This window comes from Ranitomeya imitator, chromosome 2, assembly GCF_032444005.1.
Source record: "Ranitomeya imitator isolate aRanImi1 chromosome 2, aRanImi1.pri, whole genome shotgun sequence".
Classification (NCBI taxonomy): Eukaryota; Metazoa; Chordata; class Amphibia; order Anura; family Dendrobatidae; genus Ranitomeya; species Ranitomeya imitator.
The window spans coordinates 301,165,494-301,187,505 of record NC_091283.1 but is presented as its reverse complement, the minus strand read 5'-3'; the positions used below and the strand labels follow the sequence as shown (position 1 = coordinate 301,187,505).

Sequence of the window (22,012 nt, the reverse complement as noted above, 5' to 3'; positions counted from 1 at the left end):
ACAAGCATCTAATGTGGTTAAAAATACCCGTAGACAACAAAGAGTGTGGGTACATGTCGATCAATGCAAATTGTATGTTGCAAAATAATGATACTGCATTTCTTTTAGTAAGAAATGGATTCCAATAAGAGCTGGAATATGAAACACCATGTCGTTGATGGAAGTGATTCAACATCAATCCTTCAGGAGAAGACATTTCCCAGGAAAAGCTACTATCTGATGGGAATTAAATTTCTGCTACTTTGTACTATTTCAACTGTGATCTACGCAGAAGATATTTTACATCATGGAGCGAATACTAGTGAAATGAATGAACCTTTCAAAAGAACTCTACGCTCACAGAAATCAAAAGGATCTACACTGTGTTCCAAATTGTTATGCAAATTGTATTTAAGTGTCATAAAGATTTAATTGTTTTGTTTTTCAAATAAACTTGTGGATAGTATTGTGTCTCGGGGCTTAATGGATCACTAAAATCAATCTTAAACACATGTGATAATTAGTTTTCTAGGTGATTCTAATTAAAGGAAAACTACTTAAAAATGATGTTCCACCTTATTAAGCAAGCCAGAGTTTTCAAGTAACATAGGAAAGAAAAAGGATCTCTCTGCTGCCAAAAAGCATCAAATAGTGCAATGCCTTGGTCAAGGGATGGAAACATTAGATATTTCCTGAAAACTTAAGTGTGATCATCGTACTGTTAAGAGATTTGTGGTTGAATCTGAGTACAGACGTGTTTGTGCTGATAAAGGCATAATGAGGAAGGTTTCTGCCAGGCAAGTTCATCGGATTAAGAGAGCAGCTGCTAAAAAGCCATTACAAACCAGCAAACAGATATTTGAAGCTGCTGGAGCCTCTGGAGTCCCTCGAACCTGAAGGTATAGGATCCTTCAAAGGCTTGCTGTGGTTCATAAACCTACTATTCGGCTACCCCTAAATAGTGTTCACAAGCAGAAACGGTTGCAGTGGGCCCAGACATTCATGAAGACTAATTTTCCAACAGTCTTGTTTACTGATGAGTGTCAAGCAACCCTGGATGGTCCAGATGGATGGAGTAGTGGATGGTTGGTGGATGGCCACCATGTCCCAACAAGGCTGCGATGTCAGCAAGGAGGTAGAGGAGTCATGTTTTGCACCGGAGTCATGGGGAAACAGGTGGTAGGACCGGTTAAGGTTCATGAAGGTGTGAAAATGACCTCGCTAAAGCATATAGAGTTTCTGACTGACAACTTTCCTCAATGGTATAAAAAGCAGAAACGTGCCTTCAGGAGGAAAATCATCTTCATGCATGACAATGCACCATCTCATGCTGCAAAGAATACCTCTGAGTCATTAGCTGCTATGGGCATAAAAGGAGATAAACTCATGGTGTGGCCACCATCTTCCCCTGACCTCAACCCTATAGAGAACCTTTGGAGTATCATCAAGCAAAAGATCTATGAGGGTGGGAGGCAGTTCACATCAAAACAGCAGCTCTGGGGGGCTATTCTGACTTCATACAAAGAAATACAAGCAGAAACTCTCCAAAAACTCACAAGTTCAATGGATGCAAGAATAGTGACGGTGATATCAAAGAAGGGTTCCTATATTAACATGTAACTTGGTCCGGTTAGGAGGTTTTGGAGTTAAATAGCCTTTTTGTTCAGTGAATGTGACCTCCTAATGCTGCAAATTCCACAAATGAGCATTTTCAGTTCTTTAAAACATATAAAATGTTTAGAAATTCTACTGTACCTAATAATTTGGAACAGTTCATTTTGAGTTTTTATTCATTTTGGAGATTATACTGTTATCATTGGGAGGTTTCCTCAATAAAATTCGATATATATAATCTAACGGGTGATGACTTTTATTAGACTGACTGTCATTTGCACCGACCATTTAGGAAAATCCGAGAAAAATGTCATTTTCATAATAATTTGGAACATGGTGTAGTCTACAAAACCTAATAGATAAATACCGGATGATTCAGTAGATATTACCGGAAACATTTGCATGAGTTATGGTGTAAAATGCTGTATTGAGCTACACTTCATACATGACACTGACATAATATTACATGCTACCACAGGACCTAAGACTGGGTTTATACAGTTGAAAAAGCTGTGTGCTCAGGTGATATTACAAATGATATGATCACAAAATGGAAAGATGGAAGATCCAAAACAGATATTTGGCTAACGACACAACTTTTTTGGAAAATTTTGGATCCTTCATTACTTTCTGTTACAGAAGGAGATGAAGATTGGGTAAAAACATGGAACTTAAAGAGAACCAGTACAAGTAGTAACATAGTAACATAGTAACATAGTTAGTAAGGCCGAAAAAAGACATTTGTCCATCCAGTTCAGCCTATATTCCATCATAATAAATCCCCAGATCTACGTCCTTCTACAGAACCTAATTGTATGATACAATATTGTTCTGCTCCAGGAAGACATCCAGGCCTCTCTTGAACCCCCCGACTGAGTTCGCCATCACCACCTCCTCAGGCAAGCAATTCCAGATTCTCACTGCCCTAACAGTAAAGAATCCTCTTCTATGTTGGTGGAAAAACCTTCTCTCCTCCAGACGCAAAGAATGCCCCCTTGTGCCCGTCACCTTCCTTGGTATAAACAGATCCTCAGCGAGATATTTGTATTGTCCCCTTATATACTTATACATGGTTATTAGATCGCCCCTCAGTCGTCTTTTTTCTAGACTAAATAATCCTAATTTCGCTAATCTATCTGGGTATTGTAGTTCTCCCATCCCCTTTATTAATTTTGTTGCCCTCCTTTGTACTCTCTCTAGTTCCATTATATCCTTCCTGAGCACCGGTGCCCAAAACTGGACACAGTACTCCATGTGCGGTCTAACTAGGGATTTGTACAGAGGCAGTATAATGCTCTCATCATGTGTATCCAGACCTCTTTTAATTCACCCCATGATCCTGTTTGCCTTGGCAGCTGCTGCCTGGCACTGGCTGCTCCAGGTAAGTTTATCATTAACTAGGATCCCCAAGTCCTTCTCCCTGTCAGATTTACCCAGTGGTTTCCCATTCAGTGTGTAATGGTGACATTGATTCCTTCTTCCCATGTGTATAACCTTACATTTATCATTGTTAAACCTCATCTGCCACCTTTCAGCCCAAGTTTCCAACTTATCCAGATCCATCTGTAGCAGAATACTATCTTCTCTTGTATTAACTGCTTTACATAGTTTTGTATCATCTGCAAATATCGATATTTTACTGTGTAAACCTTCTACCAGATCATTAATGAATATGTTGAAGAGAACAGGTCCCAATACCGACCCCTGCGGTACCCCACTGGTCACAGCGACCCAGTTAGAGACTATACCATTTATAACCACCCTCTGCTTTCTATCACTAAGCCAGTTACTAACCCATTTACACACATTTTCCCCCAGACCAAGCATTCTCATTTTGTGTACCAACCTCTTGTGCGGCACGGTATCAAACGCTTTGGAAAAATCGAGATATACCACGTCCAATGACTCACCGTGGTCCAGCCTATAGCTTACCTCTTCATAAAAACTGATTAGATTGGTTTGACAGGAGCGATTTCTCATAAACCCATGCTGATATGGAGTTAAACAGTTATTCTCATTGAGATAATCCAGAATAACATCCCTCAGAAACCCTTCAAATATTTTACCAACAATAGAGGTTAGACTTACTGGCCTATAATTTCCAGGTTCACTTTTAGAGCCCTTTTTGAATATTGGCACCACATTTGCTATGCGCCAATCCTGCGGAACAGACCCTGTCGCTATAGAGTCCCTAAAAATAAGAAATAATGGTTTATCTATTACATTACTTAGTTCTCTTAGTACTCGTGGGTGTATGCCATCCGGACCCGGAGATTTATCTATTTTAATCTTATTTAGCCGGTTTCGCACCTCTTCTTGGGTTAGATTGGTGACCCTTAATATAGGGTTTTCATTGTTTCTTGGGATTTCACCTAGCATTTCATTTTCCACCGTGAATACCGTGGAGAAGAAGGTGTTTAATATGTTAGCTTTTTCCTCGTCATCTACAACCATTCTTTCCTCACTATTTTTTAAGGGGCCTACATTTTCAGTTTTTATTCTTTTACTATTGATATAGTTGAAGAACAGTTTGGGATTAGTTTTACTCTCCTTAGCAATGTGCTTCTCTGTTTCCTTTTTGGCAGCTTTAATTAGTTTTTTAGATAAAGTATTTTTCTCCCTATAGTTTTTTAGAGCTTCAATGGTGCCATCCTGCTTTAGTAGTGCAAATGCTTTCTTTTTACTGTTAATTGCCTGTCTTACTTCTTTGTTTAGCCACATTGGGTTTTTCCTATTTCTAGTCCTTTTATTCCCACAAGGTATAAACCGCTTACAGTGCCTATTTAGGATGTTCTTAAACATTTTCCATTTATTATCTGTATTCTTATTTCTGAGGATATTGTCCCAGTCTACCAGATTAAGGGCATCTCTAAGCTGGTCAAACTTTGCCTTCCTAAAGTTCAGTATTTTTGTGACTCCCTGACAAGTCCCCCTAGTGAAAGACAGGTGAAACTGTACAATATTGTGGTCGCTATTTCCTAGATGCCCGACCACCTGCAGATTTGTTATTCTGTCAGGTCTATTAGATAGTATTAGGTCTAAAAGTGCTGCTCCTCTGGTTGGATTCTGCACCAATTGTGAAAGATAATTTTTCTTGGTTATTAGCAGAAACCTGTTGCCTTTATGGGTTTCACAGGTTTCTGTTTCCCAGTTAATATCTGGGTAGTTAAAGTCCCCCATAACCAGGACCTCATTATGGGTTGCAGCTTCATCTATCTGCTTTAGAAGTAGACTTTCCATGGTTTCTGTTATATTTGGGGGTTTGTAACAGACCCCAATGAGAATTTTGTTACCATTTTTCCCTCCATGAATTTCGACCCATATGGACTCGACATCCTCATTTCCTTCGCTAATATCCTCCCTTAAAGTGGACTTTAGACAAGACTTTACATAGAGACAAACCCCTCCTCCTCTCCGATTTTTACGATCCTTTCTAAACAGACTGTAACCCTGTAAGTTAACTGCCCAGTCATAGCTTTCATCTAACCATGTCTCGGTTATTCCCACTATGTCAAAGTTACCTGTAGATATTTCTGCTTCTAGTTCTTCCATCTTGTTTGTCAGGCTTCTGGCGTTTGCAAGCATGCAGTTTAGAGGATTTTGTTTTGTTCCAATCTCCTCGCTGTGGATTGTTTTAGAAATGTTCTTACCTCCCTTCTGAGTTTGTTTTCCTGGATCTTCTTTGTTCAAGTCTAATGTTTTTCTTCCCGTCCCCTCTTCTTCTAGTTTAACGCCCTCCTGATGAGTGTAGCGAGTCTTCTGGCGAATGTGTGTTTCCCAGGTTTGTTGAGGTGTAGTCCGTCTCTGGCGAGGAGTCCATCGTACAAGTAATTCACACCGTGGTCCAGGAATCCGAATCCTTGTTGTCTGCACCATCGTCTTAGCCAGTTGTTTGCATCAAGGATCCTGTTCCATCTCCTGGTGCCATGCCCGTCTACTGGAAGGATAGAAGAAAAAACTACCTGTGCATCCAGTTCCTTTACTTTCTTCCCCAACTCTTCAAAGTCTTTGCAGATTGTCGGTAGGTCCTTCCTTGCCGTGTCATTGGTGCCAACATGTATCAGAAGAAATGGGTGGATGTCCTTGGAGCTGAAGAGCTTTGGTATCCTATCGGTCACATCCTTGATCATCGCACCTGGAAGGCAGCATACTTCTCTTGCAGTTATGTCCGGTCTGCAGATGGCTGCTTCTGTGCCTCTCAGTAGTGAGTCTCCCACCACCACCACTCTTCGTTGCTTCTTGGCTGTACTTTTTGCTGTCACTTGTTGCTGTGTGCCCTTTTCTTTTTTGCTTGCTGGTATTGCTTCATCCTTAGGTGTGCCATCTTCATCCTCTACAAAGATTTGATATCGGTTCTTCAGTTGTGTGGTTGGTGATTTCTCTATGGTCTTCTTGCTTCTTTTGGTCACATGCTTCCACTCATCTGATTTTGGAGGTTCTCTGACACTTTTTTCACCTTCTGTGACCAGTAGAGATGCTTCTGTTCTGTCTAGAAAGTCTTCATTCTCTTTGATGAGTTTCAAAGTTGCTATTCTTTCTTCCAGACCCCGCACCTTTTCTTCTAAAAGGGCCACTAGTCTACACTTCTGACAGGTGAAATTTAATTCTTCTTCTGGTCGATCTGTGAACATGTAGCACATGCTGCAGCTCACCATGTAGGTTGTCACATCTGCCATGTTGCTCCTAGATCCTGCTGACTTGCTGTGTGTTTTCCTTCTTGTGTAATCTACTCAGCCAAGCTCTCTTGCAATAATGTCCTACAGGCAAAAATTTGGTGATTCTTTCCAAGCAGCTGGTCCCGGCTGTACCCAACGATCTTCTAGCTTAGGGAGACTCTTCGCTTTCCCAGAAGGCACCTGGAATATGCAAATTAGCCTCCTCAAGCTTGAATCCCTGCAGGTATCTGTAGCTTTTACAGTAACAAATACTCTAGCTCCAGAAGTAAGGGTTACACCACAAGCAGTACATAGTCAAGAAAATATGTCTCCTTTATTATTAAAATGCAACACAAGGTTAGAATTACCTACAGAATCTCTGTTGACATGGACCAAAGATAGATTCTTTTTGGGAAGTTTTTCAAATGGTCCAATAAATGTTATACACAGAGGTGAATCCGGTAATGTGAGTTGGTTGAATAAGAAATTTATTTTTTCTGTAGATAATCCATCTCCTTAGGATTCTGGACTTTACCAATGTTGCGTTTTAAGTAAAAATAACTACAATGTAAAGATGTGAATGTGAAGTGGATGGTCAGCAGTAGACAAGGTTTCAACCATCTACTCCTTTCCAAATCAATCAATTCCAATCTAAACCTTTATTTCGAGATGGAGTGTTTATGACTATGATATGGACTTTTATCATGTCTAACTGGAAAATCTCTTCTACATATCCCCAGTGTCAATCACATCTCATTAACATGGAAATGGGAATAGAACAATGGTTGTCGGGAAGAGAAGAAACCCTGGTTCCTATAACTGTTCTGGGAATTCCTGTTAGTCAAACACAATTGCTATATTATCAATTACAGGACACAGATTTTGCATTTGATGGCACAAACACTGAACGATTAGACATTTATTCATGCTTAAATGTTGTTTCTAATGTAATGTGTCTACCTGGACAGGATAAAGTCATTAATAATTCATGTTTCCATAATCATACCTCATGACATGCCAGAGTGGAGAATGGACACACGATCCAGGACTTGGTGACACCAGTAAGCGCTAAGAAGATTTGTTTCCAAGTTATGTAAGAAAAAGAAGTTGTTTCTGCATTCTTTTCATTTTGTGTACATGCTGAAAGTCTGACAATAGGTTTATATTGTATTGCGGAAAATGTGAAAACTCTCAAAAAAGGAAGGAAGTATAAATATTACATCAACAGGCACAAGAAATCTGAAAATCCTCCCGATACAGTTCAGCTTGTCACAAATAAATAATTTTCCTTGGGATATGTGGACAAATGAGATAAAGAAAGACAAGGGTTTGTTAAAGGGAACCTGTCACCCCCAAAATCAAAGGTGAGCTAAGGCCACCGGCATCAGAGGCTTATCTACAGCATTATGTAATGTTGCAGATAAGCCCCCGATTTATCCTGAAAGATAAAAAAAGAGGTTATATTATACTCACCCAGGGGCGGTCCTGCTGTGGTCCGGTCTGATGGGCGTCACGGTCCTTTCCTCCCATCTTCTTACGATGATGTCCTCTTCTTGTCTTCACATTGTGGCTCTGGCGCAGGCGTACTTTGTGTGCCCTGTTGAGGGCAGAGCAAAGTACTGCAGTGCGCAGGCGCCGGGAAATGTCAGAGAGGCCCGGCTCCTGGGCGCTGCAGTACTTTGCCCTAAATAGGGAAGACAAAGTACGCCTGCGCCAGAGCCGCAGCGTGAAGACAAGAAGATGACGTCATTGTAAGAAGATGGGAGACCGGATCACGACGCCCATCGGACCGCCCTCCCAGGTGAGTATAATCTAACCTCTTTTTCTCATTTTTCAGGATACAAAGGAGGTTTGTCTACAGCATTACAGAATGCTATAGATAAGCCCCTGATGCCGGTGGGCTTAGCTCACCTTCGATTTTGGGGGTGACAGGTTCCCTTTATATGTGTTAACAAATCAATTAAAATAAGCTGAAACTGTATTCAGACATGAGCAAGGGAATTAAAATTATATTGAACATGAATGGATGAGTATGTCAGGCTCATCTTGGTGGAGAAATTTAGGAAAATCACTAACTAGTTGGTCCCAGTCTTTAGCGAAAATGGCAGCAGGAAATGTATTATCTAATCTGATTGTTATTATATTTATTGTGGTTTTGCTGTGTATAATATATCAAATAGTTATGTGTAAAATTAAGACAATTTAGAAAAAGATAAAGACAGAAATGAAAAGAGATATTTCAAGAGAGATAAAATGGAAAAATATAACTCTGGTTTAATTTTTATATAATTTTCAAAGCTGAGATATCATTCAACAAAGGTGTTGATACAAAGTTTTCAGAATAAAGAATGAATGTGATATGAATGGTGAGAGAATGAGTTTAGGATTGATTATAATATTTCTCAAATCATAATCGGGGGGACTGAAAAATATCTATTTCAATAATAAAAACTATAGATTACTTACCATTTGCACAGCTCCGCCTACTGCAAAGGATTCTGGGTAAACCTGCTATTCTTTGTATTATGCTGCTTGCAAGTACTTTCCGTTTCAGGAAAGCATCCACTATGTATTTCCTTTAAGTAGAGGGCTTTTCGGTCTCTTTCGTCCCGCTACAATTAGCCCAACTTGGGTCTCTCCCTAAGGTGGCTAGCATGTATTTACCATATGCAGTTAAGTCTAACACCTCGTACACACACGGCTCCGCTACATAGACCTCGTACACACACAGCTCCGCTCCGTACACCTCGTACACACACGGCTCTGCTCCGTACACCTCGTACACACGGCTCCGCTCCGTACACCTCGTACACACACAGCTCTGCTCCGTACACCTCGTACACACACGGCTCTGCTCCGTACACCTCGTACACACGGCTCTGCTCCGTACACCTCGTACACACGCGGCTCCGCTACATAGACCTCGTACACACACGTCTCTGCTCCGTACACCTCGTACACACGGCTCCGCTCCGTACACCTCGTACACACGGCTCTGCTCCGTACACCTCGTACACACGGCTCTGCTCTGTACACCTCGTACACACACGGCTCTGCTCCGTACACCTCGTACACACGGCTCTGCTCTGTACACCTCGTACACACACAGCTCTGCTCCGTACACCTCATACACACACGGCTCCGCTCCGTACACCTCATACACACACGGCTCTGCTCCGTACACCTCGTACACACACGGCTCCGCTCCGTACACCTCGTACACACACGGCTCTGCTCCGTACACCTCGTACGCACACGGCTCCGCTCCGTACACCTCGTACACACGGCTCTGCTCCGTACACCTCGTACACACGGCTCTGCTCCGTACACCTCGTACACACGGCTCTGCTCCGTACACCTCGTCCAAACGGCTCCGCTCCGTACACCTTGTACACACACGGCTCTGCTCCGTACACCTCGTACACACACGGCTCTGCTCCGTACACCTCGTACACACACGGCTCTGCTCCGTACACCTCGTACACACACAGCTCTGCTCCGTACACCTCGTACACACACGGCTCTGCTACATCCACACTGTAAACCCCTCCTGACCTCACACATAAACTTCCCCTCATCCAGCACCATGACAACCAGCACAGCAGAGTCCTGCATACACTGAGGCCCCTGATCATGTGACCCCCTGACTCCTCCCCTCCTGTGACCTCATCACAGGTCCTGTGTGCACAGAGCAGCCGTAGAAATCTCAGGCCTCGGTGGTCTCCCCCAACTTCTGCTCTTTCTCCTCCTTTTCTTGCAGGGGCCGCAGTGGATTTCATCCTGGATCCATAGATCCGAATAGAGGAGCGATGTTCCTTCAGTCTGATGGTAATTGATGGTGATATTTGTCCAACGGCCACTTTACCGAGTAAATCCCACCAGGACTGTAGCAGGTAAAGACCCCAATATCCACAGGTGTCCCTTCTAATGGGGGGGAAAGTACCAAAGAAAAACCCATCATATCCTGAGAAAAAGAAACTACATGGAGACATTGACCAACAATCTTACCAACAATCTACTTGTTCTTACCAACAATCTACTATATAAATGTCTAAGGATCACTTCCGTCTGTCTTTCTGTCCGTAACGGAAATCCCAAGTTGCTGATTGGTCGTGGCTGTTTTGCCGCGACCAATCAGTGACGGGCACAGTCCGGCAGCAAAATGGCCGCTCCTTCCTCCCCGCAGTCAGTGCTCGCTCCATACTCCCCTCCAGTCAGCGTTCACACAGGGTTAATGGCAGCGCTAATGGACCGCATTATGCCGGGATGTAACGCACTCCGTTAACGTGGCTATTAACCCAGTGTGACCAACTTTTTACTATTGATGCTGCCTATGCAGCATCAATAGTAAAAAGATCTAATTTTAAAAATAATTAAAAAAAGAAAAAAAAAACCGTTATATACTCACTGTCCGTCAGCCCCTTGGATCCAGAACCGGCCTTTCCCACTCCTCGCGACACTTCAGTGACCGCTCCATGCATTGCGGTCTCGCGAGATGATGACGTAGCGGTCAGTGAGTATATAACTATTTTTTATTTTAATTCGTTTCTTTAACAGGGATATGATGCCCACATTGCTATATACTACATGGGCTGTGCAATATACTGCATGGGCTGTGCAATATACTGCGTGGGCTGTGCAATATACTACGTGGGCTGTGTTATACACTACGTGGCCTGTTTTGTACACTACGTGGCCTGTGTTATACACTACGTGGCCTGTTATAAACTATGTGGCTGTGTTATATGCTATGTGAGCTGTGCAATATACTGTGTGGGCTGTGCAATATACTGCGTGAGCTGTGCTATATACTACGTGGGCTGTGCAATGTACTATGTGGGCTGTGCAATGTACTATGTGGGCTTTGCAATGTACTACGTGGGCTGTGCAATATACTACGTGGGCTGTGCAATATACTGCGTGGGCTGTGCAATATACTGCATGGGCTGTGCTATATACTACGTGGGCAGTGCAATGTACTGCGTGTGCTGTACAATATACTACGTGGGCTGTACAATATACTACATGCATGTAAAGAAGCTGCGGAGACACCATCACGTGTTTCTCGACGCAAGCAGTGAATAGCCAGGCCTTTCCCCGGGAAGGAACAACCACGGGAAGGGCAGCATCCTATGAAGGAAAGCCACCTATGCCAAGCATGGTATCCATCCACAGACAGCTGTTTCGGGGTTTTTGCCCCTCATCAGTGTGGAGTAGGAATCTGGCTATTAGGAGCAGTGCCTAGTAAAAAGGCTATAAAGGCACAGATGATTGGCCTCGGGAAGACCAAAACATCCAACACCACGGAGACACCATCACGTGTTTCTCAACACAGTGATTCCAGAACACTGCCCCCATCCCTTATGGGAAATATGCAGATGCATGTAAAGAAGCTGCGGAGACACCATCACGTGTTTCTCGACGCAAGCAGTGAATAGCCAGGCCTTTCCCCGGGAAGGAACAACCACGGGAAGGGCAGCATCCTATGAAGGAAAGCCACCTATGCCAAGCATGGTATCCATCCACAGACAGCTGATTCGGGGACTGCTCCTAATAGCCAGATTCCTACTCCACACTGATGAGGGGCAAAAACCCCGAAACAGCTGTCTGTGGATGGATACCATGCTTGGCATAGGTGGCTTTCCTTCATAGGATGCTGCCCTTCCCGTGGTTGTTCCTTCCCGGGAAAAGGCCTGGCTATTCACTGCTTGCGTCGAGAAACACGTGATGGTGTCTCCGCAGCTTCTTTACATGCATCTGCATATTTCCCATAAGGGATGGGGGCAGTGTTCTGGAATCACTGCGTTGAGAAACACGTGATGGTGTCTCCGCGGTGTTGGATGTTTTGGTCTCCCCGAGGCCAATCATCTGTGCCTTTATAACAATATACTACATGGGCTGTGCAATGTACTACGTGGGCTGTGCAATGTACTATGTTAACTGTGCAATATACTGCGTGGGCTGTGCTATATGCTACGTGGCTGTGCTATTTACTACGTGGGCTGTTTTATACTACGTGGCTGTGCTATATACTATGTGGCCGGCCGCAAACAATCAGCGACCGGCGCAGTCCGGCCGCGAATTGGCACGGGACTTGAACCACACTTCGCTAATTGGTTGCGGCCGGCCGAATCCTGTGTATTCAATGTATTATTCTAAAATCTTCATAAATAAACTACATACATATTCTAGAATACCCGATGCGTTAGAATCGGGCCACCATCTAGTCTCTTATAAAAGCCTCAAACTTATGTGTGAATCAGAGCTGAGATCTAACGTGATAGAAGATTACAGTGCGGGAAAGACGGGAAACCTTCATATAGACGGCCGGTGGTGATGGAGTCAGTGACCGACTCTGGACAAATAGGTTTCTAGAGCCGAAGTAGGAGATGAAGATGTCGTCCTCATCATGAAGTATTTATTTCTCCTGTCACGTGTAATGAATATCTCCTGCAGTATTGCTAATGCCGATTCCAGTGTCGGTAAATGAGACGAGAATTAGCGTTATGGAAGATGAGTCTATGAGAAACGTATTCAGCTGCCGACTCCGAGGAATAAACTGCTTGTTGTCTGTGACGTAAATATATAGGTTTTATTAGTAGATGTAAAGAAGGAAACTAAATGCTGTAAAATAATACATCTCCTCATGTTTCCCTTATTATCTCCAGTAATTGTATTATTACACAGGATTTTTATGATGTTACATCGGCTCATCTTCTTCTCATTCAGGTCTCTACAATATCAGATCCTCTCAGTGAAGATCTTCTGTATAAGAGAATTTTCCTGATTTACCCATCAAAGATGGATATGGACAAAGACAAGATGGCGGAGAGGATATTACACCTCACCCTAGAGATCCTCTTCCGGCTTACTGGAGAGGTGAGAGATTTTAATTATGACACATCACATCATTCTTATCTATGGGAATAACAGATGGACAGAACTGGAGAGGTGAGGACTCTGGAAATGTCTGTAGTGAGATTTATTAATATGTCTCTCCATAACCAGGACTATACAGTAGTGAAGAAGACCTCTAGTGAGCGCTGTCAGGACCCTGTGTCTGAGGGATGGGGAAGACCCCTAAGTCCAATCATGGAGCCTCCACCTCACCCCCTGATACATGAGAACATCAATGACCAGAAGATCCTAGAACTCGCATACAAGATGATTGAGCTGCTGACTGGAGAGGTGACACTGCTGGGAATGCTGGGACATTATACAGTAACGCTATGAAGGGATTGGGGGATGACGGTATCATTGTATGTGTCAGGTTCCTATAAGGTGTCAGGATGTCGCTGTCTATTTCTCCATGGAGGAGTGGGCGTATTTAGAAGGACATAAAGATCTGTTCAAGGACTCCATGATGGAGGTTCCCCAGTCCCTCACATCACCAGGTAATAGACAGCACTAAATACACACAGCCTATAATTATCTGTATGTAAAGAATGAACTCAGTCCCTGTATGTGTTTCCTCCAGATCTATCCAGTAAGAGGACAACACCAGAGAGATGTCCCCGTCCTCTTCTTCCACAGGACTGTAAACAGGAAGATCCCAATGTTCCTCCGTATTATCAGGTAGATGGAGAGAAAGTGTCATGAGATCTCCCTTAGGCCGATTTCACACTTCCTTTTATTTCCGATCCCGGAAAAACCAATACCGGAGATATCAGTGTCCATGTGTGTAATACTTGCGGCACATGTGTGGCAACCGTGTGCTGCATCAGTACCACACAGATGGCCACCTGGGAAGAAGCGCTACTGTAAGCGCTGTTCCCCGGTGGCGGGTGCTGAAGACGCCTCTCATCATTCTCCCCTACTCTGCCGGCGATCGGCGTGAGCAGGAGAGAATGATGAGTTATATTAAAGTCTGAACGATGACAGTAGGTGGGGGCTTTTGGGACTCTTACTCCCATCATCCGACACTTGCTGCCGCTAATAACAGTGACAGCAGGAGCGGATGATCGGGGGATTCCTCAGCTGCCACTTGTGATATAATGAAATAAATGAATGAAAAACCTGGTGAGCGTTCCCCCCTATTTTCTTGAACCAACCAGGCAAAACTTACAGCTGGGGGCTGCAACCCTCAACTGTCAGCTTCAGCAAGGTTGGTTATCAAGAATGGAGGGTGTGAAGATCTGAAGTTGTGGGTTATAAAAATCACCTAGGCAGGTTAACGATGCTACTAATTTTTTTATTCCATACATCCATGGTTGTACAACAAATCCAGATAGATGACCGACATACAATGTCCTCAGTCCACAAGTTCCCAATCTGAGATCAGTAGTTCCACTGGCTCCATACCAGGCGATGCCCACTGTCTCCCAACTTTTGGTTGGCCCACAGATTTTGTATCTCCAGCTGGTATATTGTGCAGTCACAGCCTATGTTCCTCCAGACGATGGCTATCCTGACCATGGCTCAGGGATACCCCTCCAGCCAACAATCTCCAAAGCTCCATAGATCATCCATCCATTCCAGCTTGGATCCTCTTCCATCGAAATCCCTCCAACAACTCGCCTTAGGTTTACATAAGCTCTAGTCTGCTCATCTTCCTCTGCTGACTGCCACTGAATAGATACATTGATTCCTGAGCATGAACTGATGAGCAAGAAAATCACTAATAAAACACAGCAAGAAAATAACTAATAAAACACATCAGGCAAAGTAACTATTAAAGTACAATAATATTGATGTAACCGGTGGTCCATGCAGGAAAAAGTCTTTATGTCTCCACTCTACATCCATTTGTCCTATAGTTTTTAGTTAGCGGCCATATCCTCACACTGGGGTCCACATGCTGTGTTTTTTTAAAAATATTTTAATAAATCATTTTTAAAAAATGGCATGGGGTCCCCCGCATTATTGGCAACCTGCCTTGTTAAAGCTCACAGTTGGGGGCTTGTATTCTCATGCTGGTAAGGGGCCATTGCTTTTGGCCCCCCTCCAGCCTAAAAACGGCAGCCCACAGCTGCCCAGAAAAGGCACATCTATTAGATGCGCCAATTCTGGTGCTTTGCACAGGTCTTCCCTCTTGCCCTGTAGCGGTGGCAATTGCGGTTAATATTTGTGGGGTTGATGTCACCTTTGTATTGTCAGGTGACATCAAGCCCATGGCTTAGTAATGGAAAAGTGTCTATAAGACACCTATCCAATACTAATCCTATAGTTATACAGTACAGTCCAAAAGTTTGGACACACCTCATTTAAAGATTTTTCTGTATTTTCATGACTATGAAAATTGTAAATTCACACTGAAGGCATCAAAACTTTGAATGAACACATGTGGAATTATATAATTAACAAAAAAGTGTGAAACAACTGAAATTATGTCTTATATTCTAGGTTCTTCAAAGTAGCCACATTTTGCTTTGGTGACTGCTTTACACACTCTTGGCATTCTCTTGATGAGCTTCAAGAGGTAGTCACCTGGAATGGTTTTCACTTCACAGGTGTGCCCTGTCAGGTTTAATAAATGGGATTTCTTACCTTATAAATGGGGTTGGGATCATCAGTTGTGTTGTGCAGAAGTCTGGTGGATACACAGCTGATAGTCCTACTGAATAGACTGTTAGAATTTGTATTATGGCAAGTAAAAAGCAGGTAAGTAAAGAAAAACGAGTGTCCATCATTACTATAAGAAATGAAGGTCAGTCAGTCCGAAAAATTGGGAAAACTTTGAAAGTGTCCCCAAGTGCAGTGGCAAAAACCATCAAGCGCTACAAAGAAACTGGCTCACATGAGGACCACCCCAGGAAAGGAAGAGCAAGAGTCACCTCTGCTTCTGAGGATAAGTTTATCAGAGTCGCCAGCCTCAGAAATCGCAGGTTAACAGCAGCTCAGATTAAAGACCAGGTCAATGCCACACAGAGTTCTAGCAGCAGACATATCTCTAAATCAACTGTTAAGAGGAGACTTTGTGCAGCAGGCCTTCATGGTAAAATAGCTGCCAGGATACCACTGCTAAGGACAGGCAACAAGCAGAAGAGACTTGTTTGGGCTAAAGAAGACAAGGAATGGACATTAGACCAGTGGAAATCTGTGCTTTGGTCTGATGAGTCCAAATTTGAGATCTTTGGTTCCAACCACTGTGTCTTTGTGCGACGCAGAAAAGGTGAACGGATGGACTCTACATGCCTCGTTCCCACCGTGAAGCATGGAGGAGGAGGTGTGATGGTGTTAGGGTGCTTTGCTGGTGACACTGTTGGGGATTTATTCAAAATTGAAGGCACAATGAACCAGCATGTCAACCACAGCATCTTGCAACGGCATGCTATTCCATCCGGTTTGCGTTTAGTTGGACCATCATTTATTTTTCAACAAGACAATGACCCCAAACACACCTCCTGGCTGTGTTAGGGCTACTTGACCAAGGAGGAGAGTGATGAGGTGCTACGCAGATGACCTGGCCTCCACAGTGACCAGACCTGAACCTAATCAAGATGTTTTGGGGTGAGCTCGACCGCAGAGTGAAGGCAAAAGGGCCAACAAGTGCTAAGCATCTCTGGGAACTCCTTCAAGATTGTTGGAAGACCATTCCCGGTGACTACTTCTTTAAGCTCATCAAGAGAATGCCAAGAGTGTGCAAATCAGTCATCAAAGCAAAAGGTGGCTACTTTGAAGAACCTAGAATATAAGACATATTTTCAGTTGTTTCACACTTTTTTGCTAAGTAAATAATTCCACATGTGTTAATTCATAGTTTTCATGCCTTCAGTGTCAATTTACAATTTTCATAGTCATGAAAATACAGAAAAATCTTTAAATGAGAATGTGTCCAAACTTTTGGTCTGTACTGTATGTAAATAAAGACACAGCCAGAATAAAATCCTTTAATTGAAAAAATGACACAGACTCCTTTATAATCTCAATGATACCATACTTACTGCATTGTCTAATTCCACCGAAGCCCTCGATCTATAATAAAAGTAAAATAAAAAAAACAACAATATACCGTACCTGTCCGTCTTTCTGTCCCACGCTGTAATCCATGTCTGGGGGCTAAATAGTTTTCAACCTGGACGGTGCCAAGATGTGACCGTCCAGGCTGAAAACCACTGGTGTTCTGTCTTCCTCCACGTAGGATGCTGTGTGGATTCCAACATACGGCTAAACCTTCATCCACATCCCAGTAAACAGACTGTGTTGATGCTTAAGTCTTATTTATTAGGGTGATGATAACCAAAACTATAACGTTGAACAACCATGGTGGACAGTATTCATAGTAGATGATCGAATAGTGAATGATGTTGATGTACAAAGTGGATGTTCAGTGAATAATCATAGTGGATGACTGATCATAGTGGATGACTGGTGAAAAACTGTAAAGAATAACAGCATTTCAGTATATGCACATACAGGGTGCAATCACATAAATAACTGGGACATAACAGCAAGAATTATACAGAGTGCATTACACAGTAATTCTAACAGCACTGCCCTATTCTATACAAGAATGCATCTATCTAAATGCAGAGTACACATTAACCTAACTGCAAGCTGCAAAGCACATCTGCCTAACTATATCTGACTATAGGAGCTGCATAAGGCTTAAATACTAACACAAACATAAGATGCATTAAACCTTTATAAACGTACCGAGATCCGTTAGGACAGGGGTAAGAAAGTAAGCGAGACAGGAGCACGTGTGCCTCTCTGCAGATCTGAGGAAAAATGGCTACTGAAGCTTGTCTTCACAAGAAGAATGTGGGTGGAACTAACCCATAAGACATTGCTCTTAGGAGGGAAAGGTTGGTAAACAACATGAAAAGTAGGCAACTGATGACCTCCAGCGGCCACAACTTGAATAACATGATAATTAACTCTCTGCACATTAAGATGGGCAGAACACTCCCCGCTTGGCGTCAACAGATGCCACAATTAGGTTCTTTTGGGGAAAATAATAATACAAGCTCGGTAACGGGTCTGAGGAACAGTTTGTTTTCTCCAAGCTTGCACACTCTGACCTCTACTTTCCGCACTTTCCCATCTTTACTGGGCAGGGTCTTAATGACTAGGCGGAGTGGCCACTCGTTCCGATGTGACTGACTGTCTTTGACGAGTACAACATCGCCAGATTGAATGTTTGGGGCGGTCTTTCTGCCACTTTGTCCTGCTTTGCAGAGTGGAAAGATACTGTTTCCTCCATCTATTCCAGAAGACGTTGGACACGCTTTGTACCTGCCTCCATTGTCGTCTGTAGAGGTCTTTGTCATTGAATTCTCCGAGTGGAGCTTTCGGGACACAGGTTTTCTGTGTGAGTAACATTGCAGGAGTAAGGATGGATGGATCTCCAGAATCACTAGAAAGTGCTGTCAGTGGCCTGGCATTCATGATGGCTGAGACCTCTGCCAAGAACGTGGATAAACTCTCTTGTGTAAGTCTGGTGTTAGCTTGCAAGAAGATAGAGTCTAATATTCTGCGTGCTATCCCTATCATCCTTTCCCACGCACCTCCCATGTGCGAAGAGTGTGGTGGATTGAAGGTCCAGGTACATCCTTGCTCACCTAGATACCTTTCCACATTATCGATGTCCAGATTGGAAGGGATTTGGAGTTCTCTTGCCGCTCCGACGAAATTCGTACCTCGGTCAGAACGAATATGCTTCACAGGTCCTCTGATTGCGATGAAGCGTCGAAGTGCGTTTATAAAACTTGATGTGTCCATCGATTCGATTACTTCGATATGAACGGCTCTGACAGACAGACACGTGAATAGAACCGCCCAACACTTTGCTTCCGTAAGTATTTTTCTAGTCCGTCGTGTAGCCACAGACCAAGGACCGAATACATCTAGTCCAACGTTGGTGAAGGGAGGTTCAGAACTGAGTCTGTCGGGTGGAAGATTGGCCATCTTCGGATTTTGGAATGTGCCCCGGAGTTTGCGACACGTAACACAGTCGAAGATGAGTTTGCTCACTCTTCTCTTAGCTCCAACTATCCATAGTCCAGCTGCCCTTAGGTTTCCTTCAGTGAACAAACGGCCTTGGTGTCTCACCAAGACATGATGGTGTTGAGTCAGCAGGGTTGTTACGTGATGACGTCCAGGAATTATCACCGGGTGCTTCTCTGAAACTTCTACCTCAGCTTCTTGAAGACGACCACCGACTCTCAGCAGCCCTTCTTGATCGACAATCGGATCGAGCTTCCTCAGCCCACTGACCTCAGGAATGGGTTGTCCCTTGTTGAGGTTGTCTATTTCTCTGCCATAGGTTTCTCTTTGTATGGCACAAAGTATTATAACCTTGGCTCTTTCCAGGTCGGGAGCAGTAAACGCAAGCCTGCAGTGATGCCAACCTTTACAACGTCTCTGGCTATCAGGTAGTGCTGACTTGTAGGACTGGGTTACATGAAATAGACAAGCTATAGCTCGAACAAGTGACTTCCATGTGGAGAACCTGCTGAACCGGTGAGATTCGAGGTGGCAGCTTGAAATCTCTGTATGTAGAGCAGACACTTGAGGTCGGATCTCTTTGTCTGTGTCTGGACCCACTAGTTCGAAAGTTTCAGGCCTGCTGATGTGGGACATCGAACGGTACAAAGAGGTAGGACCTGTGAACCATGACGTGTCCTTCAAATGACTGGGTGCAACGGATCTAGTCGCGTGGTCCGCAGGATTGTGATGAGTAGGTACGTAGTGCCACTGATTAGGGTCGGTGGATCTTCTTACCCGAAGTACCCGGTTGCTGACGTAGACGTAGAAGCGTCGTGTCTCGTTACAGATGTACCCCAGTACCACCTTACTATCGGTGTAGAACTCTGCATCCCCGATCTTCAGGCCCATCGCATCCGAGACCAGCTCGGCCAACTCAACTGCGAGGACAGCAGCACAGAGTTCCAGTCTGGGTATCGTGTGTTCACGAAGTGGCACCAATTTCGTCCGGCTCATAACGAACCCGATATAGCATTGTCCGCTTACGTCTGTGGATTTGAGGTACGCTACTGCTGCAATCGCTTTGACTGATGCATCACAGAAAATACAAAGTGTTTGCATTTTGACCTATGTGGATGGCACAGGAGCATACGGTCGTTTCACACGAAGGTTGGTCAGGGCTTCAAGAGACTTCCTCCACTCTGCCCACAGGTCAGCCTTTCCCGCTGGAAGTGGATCATCCCAATCAGTAGTGTCTTGGGTGAAGTCCCTGAGCATCAGCTTTCCTTGGATGGTTACTGGAGCTACGAACCCCAAGGGGTCGTATAAACTATTCACGAAGGAAAGAACTCCTCTGCGCGTGAAGGGTTTCTCATCCTTGCTGATCTGAAAGGTGAAGGTATCTGTCTTCAGGTCCCATAGCAATCCAAGGCTCCGCTGCATAGGAAGGGGGTCGATGCTGAGGTCTAAAACCTTTAGATCGCTGGAATAGTCTTCAGAGGGAAAGGCTTCCATCAACTCTCGGCTGTTGGAAGAAATCTTGTGTAACCTTAGGTTAGACTGAGCGAGCATGTCACGAGTCCTCTTTAGTAGACTGATTGCAGCCTCACTTGTCGGTGTGGACTTCAAACAGTCATCCACGTAAAAATCCTTTTCCACAAAGGACCTGACGTCCGAGCCATACTCTTCTTCACCCTTTTTGGTAGAATATCGGAGGCCGTAGATTGCGACCGCTGGGGAAGGACTGTTCCCAAAGATGTGTACCCGCATCCGGTACTCTGCGATGTCTTCGTCCGGGTCGTTGTCACGGTACCAGAAGAACCTCAGGTAGTTTCTGTGTTCCTCTTTGACGAGAAAACAGTGGAACATCTGTTGTATGTCGGCCATAAATGCCACTGAATCTCTACGGAAACAGAGTAATACTTCCAGAAGTCTGTTGTTGAGGTCTGGGCCCGACAGTAAGACATCATTCAATGACACGTCTTCGCATTTGGCACTTGAGTCGAATACCACTCTAATTTGACCTGGCTTCTTAGGATGGTACACTCCGAAGATGGGCAGGTACCAACACTCCTCTCCGTGTCGAAGTGCAGGTGAAATCTCTGCGTGGTTGTTCTGGAATATCTTTCCCATGAAGGTAAAGAAATGTTCCTTCGTCTCAGATGACTTCTGAAGCTTGTGTCTTAGGGAGATGAATCTGCTGTAGACCAATTCCTTGTTGTTGGGTAGGCGTCTCCTCTGAGGCCGAAATGGTAGAGGTGCGACCCAACTATTCGCCGTATCCTTGACTATTTGTTCGTCCATGATGTCCAGGAATATCTTGTCTTCTATAGACATCGCTACCTTGTTGTCTTCCTTCGTCCTGTGGAAGACTGTACATCCTATGTGGTCTTGTTCACCTTCACAGGCGTGGTCTTCGTTGATAGGAACTGAGAAAGGGCAAGGTAGGGGAGTGCTGCTCGGTAGTTCTTTTACCAGCAGACTATTGTGACACGGCTGGAAGAGAGATGGACGTCCATTTTCTAGTGTGCTGGTAAGCATACTGTTGACTGAGACCGGCTTGTGTGCTCCTCCTAGACAGACATCTCCTACAATGACCCATCCAAGGTCTTGCCTCTGCGCGTATGGAGCATTCAGTGAGCCGTTGATATATTCTCTAGTCTTGTGGACTCATAGTATATCTCTTCCCAGAAGAAAAGCTATTGGCGCTTCTGGTTCCAACTTAGGTATCAGGTGGGCTATACGCTTCAGGTGGGGGTGATACGTTGCCACCTCTGGTGAATGTATCTCAGACCTGTTGTCAGGAATCTGGCTGCACTCCAGGATGGTCGGTAGTGACAGACGGGTCTGGCCATCCATGGACTCCACTTTGTATCCGGTTGCTTTCCTCCCCGCCG

At 44.1% G+C, this 22,012-nt stretch overlaps 1 protein-coding gene across 1 annotated transcript in view; it reads left to right on the top strand.

Annotated features, from left to right (window-relative positions):
• Nucleotides 1–9,922: 9,922 nt before the first annotated feature.
• LOC138663363 (zinc finger protein 605-like) overlaps nucleotides 9,923–22,012 on the top strand; it is a 49,596-nt gene continuing 37,506 nt past the window's right edge. Inside the window, exons 1-5 of the mRNA XM_069749538.1 lie at nucleotides 9,923–10,141; nucleotides 12,978–13,127; nucleotides 13,257–13,436; nucleotides 13,519–13,642; nucleotides 13,726–13,823. Of these exons, the coding sequence (XP_069605639.1) occupies nucleotides 13,050–13,127; nucleotides 13,257–13,436; nucleotides 13,519–13,642; nucleotides 13,726–13,823 (480 nt within the window). The 5' untranslated portion in view covers nucleotides 9,923–10,141; nucleotides 12,978–13,049. The remainder of the gene's footprint in view (nucleotides 10,142–12,977; nucleotides 13,128–13,256; nucleotides 13,437–13,518; nucleotides 13,643–13,725; nucleotides 13,824–22,012) is intronic.